This window comes from Channa argus, chromosome 6 (genome assembly GCF_033026475.1).
Source record: "Channa argus isolate prfri chromosome 6, Channa argus male v1.0, whole genome shotgun sequence".
Lineage (NCBI taxonomy): Eukaryota > Metazoa > Chordata > Actinopteri > Anabantiformes > Channidae > Channa > Channa argus.
The window spans coordinates 25,399,790-25,424,512 of record NC_090202.1 but is presented as its reverse complement, the minus strand read 5'-3'; the positions used below and the strand labels follow the sequence as shown (position 1 = coordinate 25,424,512).

Sequence of the window (24,723 nt, the reverse complement as noted above, 5' to 3'; positions counted from 1 at the left end):
ATAAACACACACGGCACAGACGGTTTAGGCACCGGAACTTTATTTTGAAGGTTTGCAGGGGTTCCTGCGTTGCAAATCAAATTCTGTGTGGAATTAAATAATATGTAGTATAAAGCGAATAAATTACCTTATAAGACAAGTGTATTTGGATAAAAATGATATCATACTTTTATTAAAGCGATTTTATGCAATAACGCAGGAAACAGCACTGTGTGTTTTAGTCATGCAGCCCCTCAATTCAACAGCTCCCAAACTCACCTTGAAAAAGCTTTCAGAGGCTCCACTTTTTCTCCACTTGTGGCAGGTTTCCTACCGGACAAAAGGCAACTTCTGACTGTTTCTTGCACTAAACCACAGAGGAGCTAAGAGTAGCAACAATGCTCTCTACACTTTGTCTTCATATCTCTTCACTGGTCAGCAGATCAATCTTAAACACATTCATATCACTCAGTGATTGGCTGGGGAGTGTTGGATTGGATGAGTAGCCAAATGTTTGTAACAAAGAAGAAAGAAGTCCAGTTGGCACGATTCAGTCTTCAGATAACCAAACCTGGATGACTGAGAAAAGAACTAATACTAAATAATAATAATATGCAGAATGGCAACGTGTTCATAACTTTAAAGTTCCAGCTGGTAATAAGGTTTATTTTAATGACCTTATCAGCTGTTTTCATGATCATCTGATTTTCCATGTACTTTGAACACATTATTATACCGTATAATGTAATATTAATAATATTCCCAAATGTAAGTACCAACTAAAGGTTTAAAGAAATACAGTGGAGGAAAATGGCAATAGTTAAAACGCCTTAATAAAACACCTTAAACACCTTAACCTTAATAAAAACACCTTTGGAAAAGATGTGTATTTGAATGTTCACTTTGACTCTCATCCCATCTGCTGCCATGAGCTAGGCAGCGTTTGTGAGCTGCTATTTGGTCCATGAGTGTATCCGGGTTAGTACACGCAGCTGTTGGTGTAGTACAGAGCTGGGAATAATGTAGTAGTGTTGAGTAGGTGAACATGCCTTAAATACTCTGCTTCTGGGTTGATTGTAGAATGTGCACACACACAATTTAAGCAATAAAACTTTATTTTGAAAGCCAGTGGGAGTACATACGTTTATATAATGTAAACAAAAGATGTTAACAGCCGAGATGAGGACCAAAATGTGATTAAAAAAATACATATTAAGAGAAAACCTTAAAGGATCATTTCAGTCAGTTTCTAAATTAATTGTATTGTCCACAATCACCATACAGATGCTAAAGCTAAACTCACATTTCGTTTCTTGTCAGTCTGCAGCCTGGATTTGCTCATTTATTGGGGCCATAGACTTCTGTTGTTGTCCGAAAACACAGTCTCCACATGATGACATATGTCTTCAATCCAAACCTGGGGACCTTTCCATTTATAACTAACATCGTGCCATGTGCCCAGATTCAGCACTTGTATTGTGGCCTGTGAACTACTCGTGTACGAAGAGCGTGGACAATATTTACAAGGGTGTTGCTTTTCAGAACGAAGACATTTGTAATTCAGTCTGTGAAATACACAAATAAGCGAATCCAGGCTGCAGGCTGACTATTCTGTCCTGGCTTGACATGTAGCTAACAGCTCCCTTCAATAATCACCAAGCATCTAGGTCTTTCGGTTTAGCCAAACAGGACAAAAACACTAAGCAACATAGTGCCTCCTTATGAGGGGCACCAGGCTGAGAATTAATCAAGGCTGAGCAGAGATCATTCAGTTATCCAAAATGATATTATGTGAGAAGCTGTTCATTAGATTCCACGTCTGACAGTCTTGTCTTCTATACACAAAATTATTGTATCACGATAAAGCACTGTGTGTGTTCTTGTGTGTGACTCAGTGCTTTAAGCCTCATTTCATCGTGGTGTGGCGAGGATCTGGTACCTGCGTGGCAAATTGGCAAAGCTGCTGTACTCTGGAATGAGGCTTATACTGTCGGGGCCTTGGGTGCAGGAAAAGGTGAATTGCTGCAGCAGAGACACCACAAAGATAAAAAGCTCCATACGAGCCAGAGACTCACCAACACAGGCTCTTTTCCCTGCAAAGACAGACGACCACAAACAAAGCAGTGCATGATTAAAAAGTTTTTGTTGTGAATGTAAATATGCAAAGAGTGAGACACGCTGAGCAAGATCACTGGCATAATGTTGATTAGTGAGGGGAAACCAGTCTCACAGCATGTTCATATGTGTGTTCAATGCAGATTTCAACCAAAAACTGAAGACTGTGTTTTTACCTGCAGCAAATGGCAGGAATGCAGGATTTTTCTTAAAGTTGCCATTCTGGTCCAGGAAGTGCTGGGGGTTAAAGGACCAGGGTGTTGCCCAGTGTTTTTCATCTTTCAGCACAGAGTGCAGCAAGGGAAGAATTATAGTGTCCTATCAAGACAAGATCTCATGTTAGTGTGATAATGCATTTTTTTTGTATCGACATCGTGTAAAAAAAATCCAGAATACCTTGGGGATTGTGTAACCTCTGAATAAGATGTCCTTGAGTGCATAGTGAGGGACGCTGAACGGAACAATGTCCAGAAAACGCTGCACCTCATGGATGACAGCGTCTGTGAATGGGAGGGACTTCCTGTCCTCCATGTTGGCGCAACGCTCTCTTCCAATCACAGTGTCAATCTCCTGCTGCATTTTTTCTGAACGCGGTAAAACAAAAGTGTTACTGTAATGTTAAAACTGTAAAAAAAAAAAAAGAGGCACATTCAAAAATGAATGTGTTGTCTAGCTTCCAAACCTTTAAAACCACAATGAGACTAAATTATCTTGACAGGCTGACTCCAACAAATAGTCTAATCGTTATTAGACAGGTGGAGCTACAGTTGTATTCAGTTCTTTATGCTGATGCATTTGTAGGAAAAATGATTTCACTTCACTTAATGGACCTACCCTGTATCTGTGGGTATTTGATCAGCACACTGAGGGCATATCTGATGGTGGAGCTGGTGGTTTCTGTCCCTGCCAGGAACAAGTTCAGCACTGTTGCCACCAAGTTGTCAAGGTGGAACTCAGTTGTGGGAATGTCTTTTTCCTGAGGAAGAGATAAAACCCGGTTATAGTGAATATAGAGTCATGAAACTAATTTGATTGTTATTTTTGTTAAAATAATGTTAAATGTTGAAAAAAGCAACTATTATATTCAGATATACCAAAATAGTATCTGTGCTATCACGGACAAACACAATGAAAGAAGCAAATATGATCTTTAAACAAAACAACAGATACTGAAGTTCTTAACAACCTGATGGACTCGAATGAGGAAGCAGTCAATGTAGTCTCTCAGGGAGCTGGGGTCCAGGGTTTCTTCGTGTTCTTGGATCTTCTTCTCAGTAAACTCTCTCAGCTCCTCAATGTTATCAAAAAGAGTGTGATGGCGGCCGGGAAGACGCTCCATTAACCAGGGAAAGATGTTGTACATCTGTGGGAGGGAAGCGCACAGCACTGCAGTTTTGTTTTTCTCAGAAGATCTTATATGTGTTGATTCCACAGCAGCAGACTTTGCAAAATGACTGAGTTTTGTTCTCACTTATTACAGCATGTCCAGAGATTGTCACCTGGACACTGAATACCCCCCCCTTTACTCACCTGACCCCGAGGTGTACTACCAAACTTTAAAATCTCAGATATGATGTTGAGGAGACGCAGGAACTGCTTGTCTTCATAATTGAAGCGCTGGCCAAACACCAAGCAGCAGACCACATTGGACACTGTGCAGCTCAACAAGAACGTGGGGTCGAAAGGTTTGGCTGTAGGACAAGAGGGAAACACAGAACCAGTCTATTAAAGACGCTGATCAGAAAATTCTGAAAAAAAAAAACAAACGAACAAAACTGTGATTGTTCCAAAACGACGATACATGTGCTACTGACACGGGAATCATTCCACTGGTATCAGCCTTTTTAGTTTTTTAGGTCTGAGGACAATCATTGGCTTTTATTGAGCAATCGAATAAAAACATTCAATTCAAGTATTGTTTTTGATCAGCCTATCAGCTCGAGTGAGGAAATGTACACATTTTACAAAATAAACTTGTCAGGATCTCTCTGCACTTCCTGTCTGTGGACTTTTATTTTGTGGCCCTTCTTCCTACTTCCTTGGTTTGCACCTGTTCCCTCCTCTATTTAAGTTCAGTCCTCCCCTCACTCCCCTGCCAGATCCTCGTCGTTGTTAACGTGGTCACTGCCATCGTGGTTCCTGTCTTCAGTGTCGCCATTACCGTCGTCATTATTACCCTCATCAAGCCCATGGACTCTTTCATTCAGGACTCTAGTTTCTTGGACATTTTTCTGGGAATCTGTGTCATTTGGTCTTTGGTTTGCTTTTGTTCTCAATCAGTGTTTCTTGTTTTAGTCCGGTTTTCCCCGCCAGTTTCTCCCGGGTTTTTGTGTTTTAGGGTTCCATTTGTTTAATTCAGTCTTTGGCCTAGTCTCTAGTTTTCTCCCCTAGTTTTGATCCTGGTTTTTTCACGTTTAGGTTTGCTTGTGTGTTCTTAGTTTGCCAGAACTTTATGCTTAGTTTGTTCATGTCTGCCTCCCCTTAGTTCGTGTGTTTATGTGCTCCCCCACCTCTGTTACTTTGGTATCTTATCCTTCCAGTGTGTTTTAAGTTGTGCTTTGTTTTACTTTAATCATTATTACGTGTGTTCCTTTGTTCAATAGTTTGTGTCTTTTTATATTTTTGTTAGTTTCCTTAGCCTTACCCTTGTGTTTATATGCTTTAGTAGTTTAACATTTATCTGTCCCTTATTCATTTAGTAGCCTTTGTTTGTTCGTTAATTTCCTTGTCTAACTTGTGCCTGAGTCTTAGCTGTATTTATTTTTGGTAAATTCTGTTCTGGATCCGGGCTCTAGTATCTTCCTGTTTGGAGCGACTTGTGTTCACCATTTTAGTATCTGTTAAATAAACCCTTTTTTCGTTCATCCCTCGCACTGTCTCCTCTCTTGGGTCCACCCCTTAACCAAAACCGTGACAAAACTGCAAGTTCTCATTCCTGAGGAGTCAAACAGCAATTTGACGCTGTGGGCTGAGAGCATGTGAATAAAACATAGGTCAAAGTGCAGCTGAGTCTGGTGAGATACAGTAAATAGACCAAACATATGTCCAGTTGCATAACAGCTACTGTAGCTCTTACAGCAACACACCTTTAAAAGTGTCTATCTGAGCCCTCATGTGGTTGCTCTCTTCCTGGATCCACGCTTCCATCCCTTTGCGTCCCATCCCAAAGTCTCTCAGGGTTGTCAGTGTGAATCGTCGCAGCTGGCGCCAGCGCTCCCCGTTACTCATCACCAAGCCTGAAAGAGGGAGATATGGGCTTGTTGACCAACAAGGGTCATGCTGAACTGGCACGAAGCCTCCAAATAAAAATCACATATCCCATGACAGACAGGGTTTTTTTAAAGCCTTGTTTTACCATAGCCTCTGGTGGCTTTGAGTACAAATGGTATTTGCCCTCTGCCCGTGAAGTCATCTGCATGGTCCACCAGGGCCTCTTTCACTGCATCAAATCCTGCCAGAACAACAGCCCGCTGCCACCCCAGGTACACTGTGATCACGGGACCATAGGTTTCACTGAACTAGAAAAGTAAATGATTCATTAGGGTGATAAATACCTCAACGCAATGTGATTTCTGGTTCATGTAATAACGGGGGAACTGATCCCAGTTATTCTTGTCAGATGCCATGTGGTGCATTGATGAACACCACCTTAAATCTATTGACTAGTGCAAAAAACAGTTCCTGAACTCACCTTAACAAAGCTTTTAAAAGGTGCATTTTTGTCCAGTTGTGGCAGGTTTCCTACCAGAGGTAGTGCAAAGGGTCCCGGAGGCAAGTGATACTTCCGACTGTTTCTCGCACTGAACCACAGAAGAGCTAAGAGTAGCCCTGCCAATATCACTGTTGCAAAAAAGTCCATCATGCTCTCTATACTTTGTCTTCTCGTCTCGTTCGTGGTCAGCAGATCTCTCTTATACTCACAAACATCACTTGTTTACTCTGTGATTGGCTGGGTCTGTTCAAGCAGCAGTGGGCTAAAGTGCAGCACTGGGAGAGAGTTAAACCATGTGACTATGCATTGCATATTATCCCACCTTTACCTGCTTTTCATTGGCCTAAAGCCTGCAAAGCAAGAAATGCAACATGTTAGAATATTTCACCTATTCTCTGCAAAAACAATGCATTATTCACTACCTCTCTCTGCCCCAGGTGACAGGATTATTAGTGAGTCCTTTATGCACACAGAACCTCAGTGCACGATTATGTAACATAGTGTCTTTTCAATGCAGTGTCATCAGAAAATGACATAGATTAAAGTGTTCTTTTAAAAAGAGAGCGGGATAAAGATGCTGAACATTCCATCACAATCCAAAGCTTTCACACTCTGATTTCATCTACAGTGTGTAAAAAATGTAACGAATACTGGCTGGATTGTCGCGGCTCTACAGGTCTCACACACACACACACACAGCGTTAATTGTTAGTTCATGTTAATGTGCGGTTACTCGGATGTCAATTATTGAAAAGGAGAAATGTGAATTCTGTAGGTTTTCCTTATTTTTTTGACTTGATATCAAAAGGCCTTTCAACATCCTAAATTCTAACACTGAGTGAAGAACCAGTTGATTAGATAACCTGAAAATATGCCAAGGAAACCCGTCGAATTATGTGGGGGTGGGATGGTTTGTTAATGTGGCCTGGAAACTGTTAATGCTGTGTGTTTTGGTGGTTTGCGTGTTTGTTTTGTTCAGTGAAAGTTCAGTGAAAAAAGCAAAAGTTGAGGAATCAAGATGTCTTGTTCCTCTTTTATAAGATTTAGCCATTTACTATTACAAATGCTGTGGCAATATTTTACATCATATTGATGCAAGGAATGAAGTAAGGTTGAAGAGTGGCCCAGAGCACAGAGACACAGAGACATGGCCAGATATCTCTGCATCTATTTGTCAGTGCTTTATGTCATTGTGTAGTTTATTAGATTTGAACAACGTCACCGTGCATCTGTCTTCAACCCAGTCTCCTAAAAATTATGTTCTTATACAACTAAACTGCAAACGTTTTCCCGAGGAATTTCATTACAGCCACTTTACGTTTCTTGTAACGAGAACATCTTGACATGCGTAAATGTCAAATCGTAAATGGCAATGCAATGCAATTTGCAACCACGGTGGTCATATATAGAAGACCTCATAGCACCATATCATCCCAGTAGACCACTTCGCTCTCAGAATGCAGGCCTACTTGTGGTTCCCAGAATTTCCAAAAGTAGAATGGGAGGTAGAGCCTTTAGCTATCAAGCTCCTCTCTTGTGGAACCAGCTCCCAGTTCAGATTCGGGAAGCAGACACCCTCTCTACTTTTAAGTCTAAGCTTAAAACCTTCCTCTTTAATAAAGCATATAGTTAGTTATAGTTATGCTGCCATAGGCTTAGACTGCTGGGGGACCCACCCCCCAATGCACTGAGCTCCTTTCCTCCTCTTGACCATCTCTCCTCTCCTCTCACCCCGCAATTCTCACCACTGTATGTCATTAACTCTGTGTGTTCTCTCCCGTAGTTGTCTTTGTCCTCCTCTGTCCCCCTCTCTCTGTCCCTTTCTGCAGGTGTCCCCCGGCTTTGAAGCTGTGTGTCTTCCAGCGTGCAGCTACTGGTCCTACCAATCTGCCCGATGTTTTGTTATTGCTTTTTGTTGCTCTGTTCTTTTCTCTCTCCCCTTTCCACTCACCCCAACCGGTCGAGGCAGATGGCCACCCACCCTGAGCCTGGTTCTGCTGGAGGTTTCTTCCGTTAAAGGGAGTTTTTCCTCTCCACTGTTGCCTATGGCTTGCTCCAGGGGGAATTGTTGGGTTCTCTTTATATATCTTTATAATCTTGACTTTATTCTGTAAAGTGCCCTGAGATGACTTTGTTGTGAATTGGCGCTATATAAATAAAGTTGAATTGAATTGAATTGAATGATAATGAATATATCATTTTGATTGGCTCATTATAATTGCTACAAAAGGCATTGTATTTGCAGTTTGGTTGTATATGAGTGTATATTTTGGGAGACAGGGTTGGACCTTTACCCAGATTTATTTTGTGCCAGACACTATCTTTGCTTTTACATAAATGGTTGGCAGAGCACTTGGTCACAGTCACAAACTGATACAACAAACGTTTGGCCTGGTTGACAACTTGTCAATGTTGAGCACCAAGGCTCAGAGGTAAAACATTGATGGTATAATAAAGATAGTCTGCGTTTGTAGTAAAAAAAAAAAAAGGGGAAACGTTGATGCAAGTTTTTTTTTAAAACAAAGATGTACAGTATGATCGTAAAGGGAATAAACCCTCCAGATGATTGGTGACTTATTTATTTTGACATGTAGTGATTAAGTGATTTAATTTCAGCTATGTTGTGTAACTTGAGTGCTCCCTGTGAGACACAGGAAGACAGTAAGAAGGCATGTTCAGTTTTTACATAAAAATCCCTCTGATATGTAATGAGACACCAGATGATTTGATCCCATTCTGGTGTAAAAACAAGGCACATACACAAACACATGCATCCAGTCCACGTCACATGCTTTAAATCAGAGATTATTTTTGCTATGAGACAAAATCTCAGATGACCCCCCCTCCAAATCTCTGTCGTCCCACCTCTCCAAACAATTTATAAAAGCCTCCAGAGACAAGGATGCACAGTCACCGTAATAGATTTTTATTTGGATTTCACCTTTGAACTGCATTTCATGTACGATACTGGCGTATAAAGGGAAATGGGATGATTTTTGAAAGCTAATGGAAATCAAGCAAAGTGCCAATGAAATGGAAAAATTGTGGATGAGGAGACAATGTTCACAGAGGTCACACATTTTGTAAAAATATAAAATGAACGCGGTAAGAAGACCAGCAGTGGATAAAAACTGGATTATAAAACTAATACTATAATTTGCCCACAAATGTCTGACTGTCTGGAATCATACTCCTCATTATGTTAACCCCAACCAATCCTGGGGTACGGAGAGTCCACCACAGACAGACAGATTTCAGAGGAGGGAATTATTTACCTGAGGAGCATGGACATAATGCCAAGAAGAACACCTTCATGGATTTATAAATCAAACATAGACAAGTGATTGATAACAATGCTCTTATGTTCTACCACCACAGGAATTCTCATGACACAACTAAAAAGCAAATCCTCCACAGTCGAATGCATCAAAATCAGAGTCTCCTTCAAAGTCAAAGCTGTTGAAGTGGGGAGAGTCAACGTCCTGGCTGCAGGCGTGGAAGGAGCCACCTCCAGCGAGCTCTGAGAAGCCCCCTGTGCCATGTGGAATCTCTGGGGCTCTGCTGCCAAGGGAAGAGGAAGGGGAACAGGAGTTGAGGTAGCCGAGGGCAGAGGAGGCCGCCGCCCCTCCCATCAGCAGGCACACCGCCCTCACTGCCCGAGCATCGCTGCTGTTGCCGTGGCGAAGACAGTCCGAAACACGATGAGGGGGCACCGCAGAAAGACTTCGCAGAGGCCGCGGTGGTCCACTTGCTGCAAATATAATGCGATGCATTTTTAATAAAGATACCAAACAGGCGAACGTGGGCACATTGTCAACGGATGTCACTGCTGTCAAAGCCTCCCTGGATTCCAAACAATAAGTATAAAATAATAAAATGGCTATCGACCTTCACACTCTGGAGATCTTTGAGGGTGATCTCTCAAAACGGGTGAAAATCAGACTTAAATTTATCAGGAAAGAAATAAGCTGAAAATGTTGCTGCATTCACTTACTTCAGCATTTTGTGTGGCACAGCTGAGAGAGCTCACCACATTGTAGTGTGGCGAACAAATGAAGAAACACATTCACCACTTTGGCCATGTGTGACGCATTCACCTCACACACCTCACAACTTTCTTCATTAGGAAATAAACACAAAAATGCCAAAATCCCACAGCAATACTTTAATGTTCTCTAAAAACACACATAAACACCACCTACTGTAGCATGTTACTAGTAATCTGTGTTTCTTTAAACCACAAACGTTTTGTCATTTGCTTCTTCTTTGCTCATGTTTCTTTACTGTATATGCAGTAGTTATGCAGTAGTTGTATTTAAATGCAACAGACTGTGTATAAACTCTCCGAGCCACCATCCTACACCACCTACTGCAGCTTTGACTAACATTGTGAGGTAGCTGTAGATGACCTGATGGCTGACCTTGGTTTTGGCCTCTCTCTCGGAAGGAGCCTCCTCTTTCGGGGACTCGAGACGGAGGAGGGGTGCCCTCACTGACCCTGGGTGACCCTGGGTCTTTATCGCTGGATGAGTCAGGCAGGGGGTCCCTGTCGGTGATGCAGGGAGTGATGCTGTGCTGTCTCTGAAGCGTCAGGGATGACGTGACACCCTGGGCAATGAGACACACGCAAGGGCCTTGTTCAAAATCAGACATCATGCTTTCTGAAATTCAGATTTCTTTAGAGATGAATGTATAAACACGTACAGGTCGTGTGTTGCAATGGGCATTTGAAAAGCAGACTTAAGTAAACTGCTGGCTCACCTCCCTCACTTTCCTGATCAACTTCAGCCAAAGACTGTGAAAGGTAAGTAGGACAAAGCATTGTATTAGTAGATAAAGATAGAGCACCCTGTCCGAATGTCACAACCATACGGAGTAAACATTCCTGATAGTATTAGAGACAATCAACACACAATTCAAACATTCTAACAACCTCACTGTACATTCCTGGAGTTAGGGAACGTGCAGCTCCGTTCAAAGAAACAAGAACGGGTAAGTAGAAGCTTTGAAACAAACACGTTGAGTTCACTGTTTACTGTCCTGACTCTGCCTGAGGAAAATAATACATACTTTCAATCAACAATTGGTTATAAAGCTCGACAGGATTATAAAGTAATCTCAGATTCTAAATATTCGCTCCACAGTTGGCTCGACTGTCTACGTATGGAGATGATTTAGTTCTGTGGCTACCCACCCAGCTGAGGTGAAGCCCTCTGAAGACAACATAGAAATGGTCAATAACTGTAGGATAAAAGCTATTAGAAGCCGGCATGAAGAATCACAGAAGGTTTGCCAAAGAGCACAGTGACACTCGACAGCACTAAAAGCCCGTGCAGCTCGAAACCATGTCAAGTCAAGTCGAGCTGGCAGAAGCTCAGAAATGGGCTGATGTGACAGGACAATAACACAGAATGAGTCCAGATAATCCACATGTTGAACTTTAAAGCAGAGAAGATGTGAGATGCCAAACGACAACCTCACAATATCGTGTCCTCCTGAATGTGCAGATTGGACCCACAGCTGGTGGAAGTGCTTGTTTGAGGCAATTTGACTGAAAAATGTTTGGATCCTTTTTTAAATTGAAGGAAGACTTTCATTCTTTTCTTTTTAACAAGTGCTGTGAATATTTAAAAAGGTTGTGTTTAATTTGGACACAATATGTTAGCATTATTTGCATGTTATTAGGTTATTAGATTATTAAGCACTTTATCATTGTCTATTATTGTGGATTAGATGAAGATCAGATCACATTTTATCAGACCAGTTTAAACAGAAAAAACCCGGTCGCTCCAATGGAAAATTGCGTGTGTGTAAATATGTGACCATGTGCAGTTAGCAGCTGATAATGACTAGAGCAAAGGATGATGTAAATCCTGTGTGTGTGTGTGTGTGTGTGTGTGGACCCACTTGCAGTCATCAGGGTTGTCTGAGAGCAGCAGCAGGAACTTGTTCTGAGGCAGGATAAGGGCGAAGCAGCAGTCCCTCCTGCCCCCTGGAGGCAGCTTGGGTAGGTCAAGGATTTCCCGTCCCTCTACAATCGCCTCACAGCTTGTTTGTAATGTCACCACCTGGTCTGGAGGGGACTCTGCATCGCGACACACCATCAGGCTTCCCTCCATCGTCAACAAGAGGTACTTCTCCTTCCACTGCTTAAACACGAAGCCCCCTGCAGCCAAAACACGAAGAGATTCGAGTGTTTAAGTAGGAGTTGGAGAATCAAGTTATATTTTTTGAAGTTATCAGATATTGCTGCATTGCATTAACCTTAAATACATTTGAGTGCTGTGTGCTGCAAAAGTTATTTCATTTACAATTTACAATATTGTGTCTAAATCATTGATATAATTAATTATATTAGAAATACATATAATACAAATACATTAAACCACAACATCAACACAATTTAGTATGAGAGCAATTTTTTTTAAAAAAGACAGTGGTAACACTTTCCTGGCACATCTCTGCCAGGAAATAGATTGTAAAAGCATGTTATGTCATTTCCAAATACAGAAATTCAAAAGACACATAAAAAGAAGCAAACAGGAGAAGCGCAATTGCACAGCCCCTCATTTCATTAGGCTGTGTTCATTTGGAGGAGGCCACAAGAATCACTGGACTTTTAGCAACAGAAGGAAAATGTTTCTGGTTTTGGACAAGCCACACACGACAGATTGTGTTGTGAGTGTCCCAGACAGCCGTCCACTGTGTCATAATGATAATAGATGGTGATCACACATTGATGCAGAGGGTAGAGCTGCTCTATTTCTCTATACAGAGGATTAAAGGTGAACAGGTGGATTTCACAAACAGGAGCGAGCGAGAAAAAAGTATTGGAATTTAGACCATTTTTTTTTCGAACTGACACACATTATTGCGAAGGTCTTTTGAAGGTGAAGGTAAAATGACCCCGAAACACATGAATCTTACTAGCGAGCGGTATCTGCTGCGCCACTGTGACGCCAGTATCAAATAAAATTGAGGGAGATATAAAACAGATGTAACATAAGCGCAAAGACATGAAACACGGGCAGAGTGCTCAGTCAGGACTTGGCTTTGAAGACGAACATCTCATGGTTCTGTACAAACACATGTGGCTGCAATTATGTCAGACAGGGTGACTTTCAGGCTAGTGTCACTCATCTTACAGTAGAGATAGTGCTCATCTGCTGCTGCAGTTAAATCTCCAGTGCTGATCTTAGAATAAATACTAATAATCTCTGACACTTAATATCACATGCACAAGTTGGGGTTAAGGCTAAACAATGTCATTTGTTCAACTACACACTGCATACTGAAAGCTGCAATCATAGGTTGATGGCAGCACACGCATGAGGGCAGAGAACTGCACACGTTAAGGAGTCATAGCGGGCCTACCATATTTCCTCAGGAAGCCTCGGTGAATGCCTGCGGCGCTCATCCCCGTGGTTGTCACTGCAGCAGCGGCTGAAATGAGAGGCTGAGCATTTGAGTTGGAAAAATAGGGTAAAAGAGAGCGAGAGAAAGGGAGAGCGAGAGTAATCCACTATTTAGGTCTTCCTCCCTTTAAACCGGTGGTGGTGTGAGTAGAACTGGAGCTGTCCCCGCTTATACCCAGATAAACATCATATGACCATAAGAGACCCAAATAATCATAACAGCAGTGAATAAATCCCAGCGGGAAGATCCTCCGGTTTTCATCAGTGCCATCACCAGATGCCACGTTGGACTTTTCCCGTACTGCTCGTCTCTCAGGAACACGCACGCAGATTTGAGCCTGTATTTGCAGTCCTGCACACAACATATGGGCAACTCCTGATGGACCATCATTAAACTGTCATCACACCTGTTTCCCAGTGTATCTCTGTGCCCTTGGATGGCGCACGGGCCAGGGCTTGGATCACCTCCCGCTCAGGCAGATTAAAACAGAGGGATTATTATTCTAGCAGAGCTGGAAGCCTGTTGTTGCAGGATTGGCCCAACCAAGATTTTTAATCTGCCCAGACGTGGGCTATGGGCCCCTTCTGAATGCAACAACCTGCAAGATATTATCTTTCAAAGTCATATCCAAGCAGGATTAAATGCTACTCGTTGTTTTCGCTCATTTATCACAGGAGAAATAGGAGGGATTGCCACACTATAATCAAAGAGGTCCAATATATAAATAAACAAATAAACAAATACGAGTCGGTAAAAGGCCACAACGTTAAAACATAAAGCCCTGTGGCAGCTCCAAACCTGGTATGAGAGGATTATATTTTTTAGGAAGGACGGGACGGGCACTCCAGGAAATTTTCAATTAAGGAAAGGAACTTTAATGAGAAAGTTCATATTTATTGCTATAAACAAAAAGTAGATGGTAAACAAATTAAATGCCTACTGTCTATATACAATTTCTAATGAGCAATTAAAGCATTCACGACTGTATAAAATGCACTATGTTAGGAAATGTGTCTATATATCACCTGTGTTGCCGTCGTAACCAAGGCAACAAAGAGGTAAATCAGTCATGCTGCCCAGTGCCTTGAACCACAGCAGATCATGCAGGGGACCTCATCTGAGGTGATGAGCCTCCTGACAGAAAGGGAAAGAGCTGGGCATAAATTTAAACACATAAATACAATGCCAGCTGGCTAAAGGCTAAAAATGTTAAGTTGACTAATGTCCCAAAAAGGATAATTTGGGGAACATGGGCCCCAACAGGCAACACAGACCTACAAATACAAGGGGCCTGGAGGCTGTCCCAGCTTGAGAAGAGGCAGGGTCCACCCTCGACAGGCCATTCACATTCACACCTAGTTACCAATGAACCTAACATGCATGTGTTTGGACTGTGGGAGGAAACCCACGCAAGCACGGGGAGAACATGCAAACTCCACACAGAAAGGCCGCAGCCAGCTGGGATTCCAACTGGGGACCTAATAGCTGTGAGGTGGCAGCGCGAACGACTGCACCACCGTGCTGCTCCACAAACCGATACTTATCAGGCTTGTCCCCAGAAATGTGGAGGTTATGGGAAAGTGAAAGTACAGCATCACCCACGTGCCAAATCTTTTGTTTGATGCCTGTTTGTGTTTTGTGGGGCTCTTGAAGTCTGTCTCTGCTGTGTTTGTAGTTTGTGACAAATCACAAACAGATGCACACTTAGATCATCATCCTTACAGTGACTTTTAATTGTCCATCTGACAGATCAGTGCTATCAACACAGGCTCGTTAAAAGAAAGCAGATGTTCAAAATCGGGGAGTGTCAGAATCTAATAAGGGGGGGTGGGCTCTTTAAGCATATGCTCCCTACTGAAGTCATAGAAACAAGTTTAACAAACTCGACTGTTGAATTTTAGTGAAACTCTCAACAAAAGTCTTACAAAGAATATTATAATAAAAAATGAAGAAGAAGGTGATGAAGAATTAATTTTTCCCTTTGGTCACTGGACAAAGGCCTCAAGACGTATGTGCTGTAGCAAACATGCTCTTTATGGAGGAACCTGAACTGAATAAATCTGAATTTGTCCGATTGTTACTTTGTGTTTGGGGCACATAAAAAAAGTTTTTCTTCCTGAAATAGAAAAAAGAAACACGCGCTTGTTTTTCCTGCACGTGTCGACACACACCGTCACACAGGTTTCAAATTCCGCAAATGAAGTTCTTGCCTCTGATTTTCCCGAGCCGTTCTCACATCCTCCTTTTCTCAGAGCACGTGAGAAACCCTGCAGCGTGCACATTTTCTCAACACCACACCAATTCTCTAACTCTGACTTCCGAGGCCTGATTTTACCTTCATTTAAATAATTTCCACAGAGCAAGGACACTGAATTCCATGACATATAAATGTCATTTTTGTTTTCGAGTAGGCTTTTAAAAATGTCAACTAATGCCAACTTTGCTCCAGCCTATACGTGAATCTTCTTAATTAGGTAACCAGAAGCAAAAAACTATGCTATGCAACCTATACAGTACGTACAAATGAAGTTATTTTCATGTAACACAACAGTGCACCGTGTATTTTCTCCGTGTGTGTGTGTGTCTGTAAATGTATTGAATTCTGACAAGCTGTGTTTGGGTTCATGTGACCTTTGAAGGCTTTTCCTTCTGAGACCAGCAGGGGGCAGAGGAGCCTCTCTGAGCTTTGAGGCATTAAAGTGCATGTGACGTATCAACAGGTTGGGAAAAGACATTTTGTCTTCATTCAGTCTGCAGTAACAAGAAGAGGAAGACGTGTTCAGCTTGTTGTCAACACCCCCAGGTGCTCCTGTTTCTGTGACAGCAGGAGGACGGTGTGTCTCGCGGCCTACAAGTCGCCTTACAGTGGGCAGCAGTGGATCGTGGCACTTGATAACCGGCTCCATGTTGACCAACTTGTTTTGCTGGTTCAAGTAGATTCGTAGCTGGAAGAATGTGCTTTCGACTATGTTAATCTACTTTAGCTTCATGCAAAACTCCCTAAACCTTTAAGACTTGCTGTTCAGTGAATCTGATTCGCTGGATTTTGGTGATTCCTGGAGCGGATGCCCATCCCCCTCAAAACCCAAACATTCGCTCTTTCCGACCCCATCCAGCACCAAAAGTTTTTTTTCTCTAGAACACCCCTCTTTCTTGTACAGGACCCCTTGGTGACCCTCTTCCCTCCCTCCCCTCCCTGCCTGCCTCTCTCTCTCTCTATCTGGGAGCAGAGACAGCACCATTGCTCAAGCTCAGATTGAAAAGACACCATATACAATGGGGTCTTTCTCAGCCCCTCTCTCTGTCTCCATTAAAGACCCTGGGAACACAGCACTGTCCACAGAACTATTCTTAAAGGGCCAGTGACCAGGTCTACGCAACCCGAGTCCAATTGTTTGCATAGTAAGAGACAAAAAGAAACAACTAAAATAAAACAGCAATTTACACTGGGGATCAGTTCTTCGTGAGTTGTACGTGAACTCTGCAGGTTCTTCAGGGCAGCGAGCTTCAGCATCTCCTCTGTCCAAACACACACAATCAGCTCAGACATCGTAGCCTACGCCGATGGCAATCAGAGACTGCAGCGTTTATTTAGACTACGGCTGAGGAAGCTTCAGTCTGACACACTGCGTCCAAACCAACACCCAGACATTCAGATGTCACTTTACTGTAACATTGCTGGAGGTTTTCCCTCCATCGACACAGTGTTGTCTTCCTCACCCCGTTGCTTTACATGAGGCTGCAGAAGTAAAGGTTTCAATATTTCCTAACAAAATTATCAATGTGAGTGGACATGCTGAGTTTTCAAACCAGTGGTCACATCCATTAGAAAGCAGAAGTTTTTTTTTTTTTTTTATTCTCGTAAAGCTAAGAATACGGTTGGTTTCGTTTTTCAAGAAACAATGGAAGAGTATTCAAATATATGGTGTTAATCAGAAACCAACAGCTTGTGACCGAGGCTGTGACGCTCTAGTCGGCCACATTTGTACTTAATTGCACTTTTCTAGTCACAGCTTTGCTCATTGTTCAGCATGTTACCACTACAGGTGCCCACATGGACTTACAACACACTGGCTACATAACCTTCAAAAGAAAGTTACAGATAACGTCAGCTTCAAAGCACAATAGCACCAGATACCCCCAGTCTCACAGCTATACACCATATACTATACATCACGTACTAATATCCCCATAGTGCTTACATATTACCTATTACCAATGATAACTGCATTATTGACTTGATAATTGTAATAACAAATTATATTCATATCCACAAATCTACCAAAAACAAGACCTTTACCTTAACTGAATAAAAGTTATCTCTTTGGCCGTCCAAAGACACAGGTACCTGGAGGTCCAGTAATTAGGCCTAGGGGGTACATTTGTGTAGTTTGTACCTTGGGGGGAACAGACACCGACTCCTGCTGGAAAAGAAAATCATCAAAAATCAAAAAAGAACATTTCTGGGGTTTTTTTTCTACTTCACTATCTCAATTTACAGCATAAATGTCTACTTTAATAACCATAGTTACATTACAGACTCAGATTAATATAAGAAAATACAGATACAATTTCATGATTTTATTGATTCTGAGTGTGAAATTCACAGTTACTGAGCAGTTTACGTCACAATTAGGCAAATAAAGTTGGCAAAATGAGCTTCTTAGTTTCCAAAGTGATGAACACATGAATGCATCAGTAACGACAATTCAACATCATCACTGATGCCAAATGAGACATGAAGAGAACTTTACTTTGTCTAATTCACGCATTTCATGAACTGATACTTTTGTACTTTTCCTCATTGTTAATGCAGGAATGTTACTTGTAACAGAGTATTTCTTCACTGTGATATTGCTTATACTTGATTTAAGTACTTCTTCCAGGCTCTTTATTAATATATACATAGTAATATAGTATATATTAGGAAATATGGGTAAGGATTTAACAAGAACTGATTAATGCATTTAATTATAATTAAGAATTATTGTTGTAACTAAAAAAAGTAAAAGTAAAATAAATACGGTGTGTTTTTGAGTCAGTGTGTGTATTTGATTCACAAGTGAACTCATTTATATTCTGAATGGACAACATCACACATCACACACAGACTGACACTTTGTCTCAAGCGGGAAACGGGTGATTTTCTGCGCTTCTCGCAACTTCGGGGGATCGGTGCGTAATTAAAAAGCGAATGGGGGATTGTGTTGAGACAATCGGCGTGCAGCGGGGTTTCTCACATCCTTTGAGAAAAGGAGGGAGGCTCGAGAGGAGGAGGAGGAGGAGGAGGAGGAGGAAAGAAGTTGAGTTGAGTTGAGGAATTTGAATCTTGGTTGAAGGGACACACAGAGGGAAAAGACCGAGCCAAGGGAACGTCGGAGGGAGTGTGAGGGATCCGGTGGGCAGCAGAGAGACTCTGGGTGACAGACTGCAGGAAAAACGCCTTTAAAACAGACCCTCGGTATCTGGAAACACAGTCGGATTTGCACAACGAAAAGTTTGGGGCGTTTTTTTGTTTTTGTTTTTTTTTGTTTTTTGGCTGTGGGGGGGAGGTTTGACTAATTTCACCAAAACAACACGAGGGCTTGCTGATCTTATTTCCACTGTCCGTTTCCTTAAAAAGACGGAACTGAAATCGGCCGTGCTTTGGTCCCATTAGTGGACAATCCGAATTTTTTTTTAGCGACTGTTTTGAGTCAACGTCTCCCGGAGAAAGTGTTCGGGGCTCTGAGCTGCTGAGATGCGCTGATGGAGTCCGGTTCTCTGTCCGACACGACTGCTCGACTCACGGACCTCGTTTTCCCAGGTGATCGCATCTCAAGAAGAAACATGGCCAAATCTAAATGGTCACTTTTGATCCTCGCCGTCATTTTCTCTGCCTGGGGGCCAGTAAGCACCGGAACACAGACAGGTAAGGCTGCACTACTTGTTTGTCACCTTGAGGGGGGGGGGGGTTAATGAGTAGTTAGCTCATTTCTGCTTGTAACTCATTAACTGGGCTTGTTCTGGGGTGGAGGGTGCGACCACAGCTGCAAGTGCGCGCATCTGGCCAACATCAGGGAACTAATTACACCCGCAAAAAAGACAAGGTGAACAGTGAGAAAACAAACAAGTTCAGTTTCATGAGCTCACTCAGACTGTGGATTAGTAAAAATCACTGACTGTAGCTATAAATCTGCTGGTGTTGGGTTAATGACAGCAGTTTTTCCTTGAGGCATCACAGGGACTGTGTTTTCGAGATCAGATGCCAAAACTCTTGCTGGGAACTCATCGAATCGGGATTCCCAGCATACTGTGGAATTTTAAGAGATGCACATAAGCTACTGGAAAAGTGAGAGAGCATCATGGAAGTCAAGCCGTCCGATTTGGGACTCCATCCCTTACTGCAGCAAGTGGATGAAAACACAAGGTCTCCACCTGTCAGTTCATGTGTTTTGACCATTATGGCCACAGCCTCTCTCTCTCTGTGTGTGTGTGTGTGTGTGTGTGTGTGTGGGAGCTGTACTGGTGCCTTCAGCGCATGTAGGATGAGGAGGGGCAGAGATTACAAGACACCGTTATAATTTATAACCTTAGGACCGAGTGGTTTTGAAAGGAGATTTGTTTTCCTGACGTTTCAGTTCCTATTTGGATGTGTGACTGGGGCCCAGTGGTGAGGGGACGTGGGACATGAGGAGGGGTTCGGGAAAGGGGGGTTATTGCTTTGGTTTGTGAGTCAGAGTCGGGCTGACTCAGACCCGAGCAATGATAGATGGGGCACGGGGGGCAGGAGCGGAGGAGGGGAGGTGGAAAAATGTGTAGCGATGAATCCAAAGAATGGTATGAAAAGGAGGCTAAGTGAGAAAAGGCCAAAGGTGCAGCCGTGAACGCCGGGGCCGACTTACGTAGCTTCAAGATAAAGAAGGGAGTGGGCAGGGGGGTGAATACTCTCACCGAGTCGGCTGTTTTTGGTATGTGCACGTCAACTGACATGTTACAGCTGAGCATTTTTTAAGAGACAGAGAATAGATGGAGGGAATTCAAAAAGGAGGAGATGGAGTAATTAAACACAAATGAATCAGGGGAGACAAGCCGCACACACACAGACCAAGGCCTGCTGTCCCTGTCCTCCTCCACAGTCCCGTAAAAAGGTTTACAAGCTTCATTATTATGTGAATGCAGCACCGAGAGACGGAGGCAGAAAAGTAGGGCTGCTTTTGTTCAGTGGCCGTGCACACGGTTCAAAGAGCTCAGCCGAGCTTAAAAATCAAGGGTGGAATGACTTTCACCACCGAAAAGCTCAGGGAGACAGAGAGGCAGCGAAGCAGAGACTCAGCTGGCCCAGGTTGGTCGCTGAATTATGTGTGTTCGTGTGAGATGGCTTGCAGACTGCTCTGGGGTCACTGCAAAGGGGTCAGAGGTTGAAGGCCGGTCGTGAACTAGACTAGGAGGACGGGTTGACAAGCTTGAGAAAAGCCTTACATGCTGTAAGTGTGATTTAGTATTGTCCGGAAATCCAAGAACAGCAGCCCAAGTCGGCACATTCTCAGATTTGTTTTCATTGCTGATCTATTTTATCAAGTGAAGGATTTGAGTAGTTACACAGATGCGTAGCAGTTTTTAATTTGAAGCTGACAGCAGACAGACAAGGAATCCAGTAGATTCCTAACTGGCGAGGAGTGTCCTCTGCAGCTTCGTGTCCGAATGGAGACGGAGGCCTTCCCCTCGGCATCATCATCATCTCAGCAGGTTCACTCTCACTTCTGTCGGTTCTGACGTTGAGCAGATTGGCAGACGTCTCGGCAGACAAGCTGCAGGCCTATCGTCGATCTTGAAGAGGAACTCGGAATATGTTTGGTGTTTGTGTTGAGCTCCCACTGCTCTGACACTGTGAGACCTTCCTCTAACAAGCAGCCTTTGTCACAGTTGTGGCTCTGCCATTCTCAGGTCAGCCGCTCTGTCAGCGAGGGAGACAAATTAACCAGAATCCTTCAAAGGCCGCTTTGGTCCTAGATGAGCTCTGGGCTTAGATCACCTGGGGTTTTCACTTCCCAGCAAAGGCAAAATTAGGCCCGTCCAGGTCAAATCAAGACGTTTATCGGAGCCAACACACAATCAAGAAAAGCATTTAGTGGCCAAGTTGACGAATTGATAACACGATATTTGTAAACACTTAAGCATTTACATGATGATTAAACCAAATATTGGTTATTTCCAGAGTCTCAAATGACATTTTGCAAACGCAGTACATTTGGGCACCTTGGTGTTTGGACTTGGATAATTTACCACTTACAATTAGATTTATTGAATAATGACCCTATTTGTAAGCATGTCTGTGAATAAGCCTGTGTTTTGAAAATTATTGTTCATGCTTTTGGAAAATCATGGAAAACAACCATTTAACTGTTAGGGTTTGTTAATTGTTTCCAACATTAAATGTAATGTATGTTTGTGATGTGTCTATGTACTGATGATGTCATTAGTGACATCATGTAGCTTTGATAGTTTGCCTTTGAAAGTTGCCTTTGTAGTTTACCTTTAAAGTCTGTTGACAGTGGTCAAGGAAACAATGCAACACTATATTATCATTATGTGATGAATTGCATTTTTCATTGGCCTATTACTTATAAGGAGTTGTTTTCTGCATTTTTGCTCTCTATCTGCTTTGATCTCTGTTTTCCAATAAATAGTGTGAACAAGGAAGAGCCCGGTGGAGTTGGCTGAGTTCGGGTGAAGTGTTAAGTCACTAAGAGCCCGCCGGGCTCCGCTTGTGCGAGTAAAAGACAAAAGTCGACTCTTGTGTGTTATTTCACTGTTGTTGAACTGTATTTCCAGGTGTAATCAGCGCTGCTGTGGTTGTCAGAACCCAACAGTAATAAATGTAGCTTTGAACTATTTTAGTCCCCCAATTCTTTTGTTACTTGCTGGCATTTTAAATCACCTGGTGAGGCAAAAGATTGTGTTGTGTTCCCTGTGACTGATCCCATTTCTATACTGTGTGAAAGTATTTGTCGTAACCAAAAGGGGGGCTGGCGGCTCAGGTTCCCGTGTTGTAAACTTTTACCATTTGTTAAGTGCATTTTAGTGAAAAACCAACTCATACTCCTGTTTCTTCCTTCTCCTAATCCAAGATTTGAAGTTTGTGCAAAGTCCTTCTACTGTCATCTCTTCGCTGGGCAAACCTGTCAAGATGCACTGCACTCTGGAGGGAGGTGATGAGGACCAGGAGCCTGCTGATGTGCTCTGGCTGAGAGACACTGTACCTCTTTGGGTTGCAGACACCAACCAGCTCCAGTTCTACACTGGCAGCAAAGGTTGGACGATCAAGAGCACGCTGAGGTAGGCGGCAGTTTTGTAAAGACGCTGGATGAAATTTAGTCGTGACGGTAATCTGTTGTGAGGCAGCCACACCTGCTTGAAAAATTTATTTCCTGTTCATCCACCTTATGCTTTCACCTAGCTTAACCGGTGCTAATACTGGATTACACCATGACGTTGACTTCCACTTCTAAATTAAGCCTGAAAGAAATGATAGAACCCAAGCAAAATCCCACATGCATCTCCTGCCCCAGATTCATATATTTGCTGTAATCCTGGCATGATTGGATTGGAAAATGTGACAGGAAAGTTATCAGGTTCTGTTCATCTTATCAGTTCGGCTTGACCTTTCTGAAACCTGTCAATCACTTCACAGTATCGAGAGGGTCCAGCTTCTTGACATGGGCTCCTACCGCTGTGGTGTTCAATCAGGAGACCAGCTGATCTTGTCTGACGAGGGGAGCATTCAGCTGGAGGGTGAGTCCGTCTCCATCCCCGTCACACACAAAAAAGACATCTAGTACTAACAAGCACCCTGCAGCTGAGTGTTGCATTTGCACTGCTAAAAGAGTCTAATTCTCTCTCAGGCCTCCCTCATTTCTCTGTGGAGCCGCAGCACATGTCCGTAGTGGCCAACGTATCCCTGAGCCTGAGCTGTGTGGCCCATGGACCCCCAGATCCAGTCAATGTCATCTGGCTGCAGGACGGTGCTCCTCTCAACGCGCTGAAGGACGCGGTGGCCATGTCACCGTCCACACTCAACCTCACAGGTATCATCCTTTACATCAGCACTTAACATCCATGCTGACTTTTTCTGATATTGTCCAAAATTCAGTGATTGTTACTGTAAAAACTTCTCACGTTGAATTAGATGGTTCTATGTTGATACACGTAAACATTGACGTAGGCCTTTCGCCCATTTGTTTTTTTATACTTGCACGCCAGACGTACGTGTCCACAAGGGGGACAGTATCACATTTAACAAACCTCAATTTGCTGGTACGATCTAGAAACAGAAATTAAACGCGCATGTTCTACATTTTACAACACTCAGCGTCCGTAAATGCAGATTTCAACGGTAAAATGGTCCTGATGGACTTTTTTTCCAGACCTCTGTGGCTATGGTTCTGTGGCCGCAGACTCCGCTGAGGTGTAGTCTACTTTCCCCGAAGTAGAGAGCCTCTGGAGGTCCCTTGTTTCCTGCATTCATTGCTCACATGAGGATAAGATGTATTTGATAGAAATAGAAAACCACAATTTCCTGTCCTTTGTTGTTATTGAATAAACCTATCAATATTTTTGAGCGATAACAGGAGTGGCCATTTCAAAGACCAAATGGTAAATTGTGAAACTATTTCAATTTTCATTAACCAAATAGTTGGTGTCCCATGTGAAACCCAGACTTGTCTTATTTTCCCCCTTTTTTTTTCCTTTTTGGAAACAAAAAAGTCACATGTTAAAATACCCAACTCAAAACACAGTGCAAACAAACTGAATACACCAAAGACCGAAAAAAGCAGCAGTACAATAATAGAATACATGAAACAACGTGCAAAAATATGATATAAAATCAGTGTGAACATCTAGACAGGTATGAGTAGTCTTGTTTCTTGTTTTACTTTTCTGTTCTTTTTCTTTGATTCTGTTGCCGTCTCCTGAAATTATCCAGTCAGCTTCTTTCGACGCAAGTGTGCACGTTGGGGCCTCTGCCGCCTATGGTTACCATAATTCTCTTCTCTGCGTAGGTCCGCTTCGATGTTTACGTGTATCAATGGAGAAGTATGATTCTGTCTTAAGTCAAGTAAGAAGTTGCTGTCAGCAGCTTGTGGCTTCAATTATTAGTGGAGGTTTAAAATTGCTGAAAACAAAACCAGTGGTTTTTATTGAATCCACTTGTGTTGCTTACTGCTTCAGAAGCCGCAGAGCAACTGTCTTCTGTAGTTTCAAAGACTTCCAATTCCCCCAATACACTGACTTAAACAAAACCACCAAATAGCCACCTTCCCCCCCAGGGGGACCAGCCCAGCTGGCACAGTGCCACTGCATCCATTGAGGACATGCTTCGTGGTTGTGTGGTTGGTGGGTAAAAAGCAACAGGGACAAGAGGGACTGTTGGCTCGAGAAAAATAGATGGGCAGAGGACACAGAGAGATAAAAGAAAGAAAGAAAAAAGGGAGGAGGTCTCTGTTACTGCCTGAATGCAA

At 42.8% G+C, this 24,723-nt stretch overlaps 3 protein-coding genes across 3 annotated transcripts in view; 1 reads left to right on the top strand and 2 right to left on the bottom strand.

Moving 5' to 3' along the window:
• Positions 1-1,076: 1,076 nt before the first annotated feature.
• Positions 1,077-6,021, bottom strand: LOC137128503 (cytochrome P450 2G1-like). The gene is made up of 9 exons (XM_067506616.1): positions 5,786-6,021; positions 5,450-5,612; positions 5,181-5,330; positions 3,625-3,785; positions 3,281-3,457; positions 2,929-3,070; positions 2,491-2,678; positions 2,271-2,412; positions 1,077-2,072 (listed from the first exon to the last, which is right to left on the bottom strand). Exons 1-9 carry the CDS (start codon positions 5,954-5,956, stop codon positions 1,891-1,893), a joined length of 1,476 nt encoding a protein of 491 aa, XP_067362717.1. The 5' UTR covers positions 5,957-6,021; the 3' UTR covers positions 1,077-1,890.
• Positions 6,022-6,175: 154 nt separating this feature from the next.
• si:ch1073-83n3.2 (uncharacterized) lies at positions 6,176-13,587 on the bottom strand. Its single transcript, XM_067506623.1, has 5 exons — positions 13,181-13,587; positions 11,714-11,972; positions 10,568-10,601; positions 10,228-10,414; positions 6,176-9,557 (listed from the first exon to the last, which is right to left on the bottom strand). Exons 1-5 carry the CDS (start codon positions 13,221-13,223, stop codon positions 9,202-9,204), a joined length of 879 nt encoding a protein of 292 aa, XP_067362724.1. The 5' UTR covers positions 13,224-13,587; the 3' UTR covers positions 6,176-9,201.
• Positions 13,588-18,541: 4,954 nt separating this feature from the next.
• Positions 18,542-24,723, top strand: part of LOC137129313 (tyrosine-protein kinase receptor UFO) — a 25,203-nt gene continuing 19,021 nt past the window's right edge. The window contains exons 1-4 of the mRNA XM_067508311.1: positions 18,542-19,133; positions 22,333-22,540; positions 22,896-22,996; positions 23,107-23,289. Of these exons, the coding sequence (XP_067364412.1) occupies positions 18,971-19,133; positions 22,333-22,540; positions 22,896-22,996; positions 23,107-23,289 (655 nt within the window). The 5' untranslated portion in view covers positions 18,542-18,970. The remainder of the gene's footprint in view (positions 19,134-22,332; positions 22,541-22,895; positions 22,997-23,106; positions 23,290-24,723) is intronic.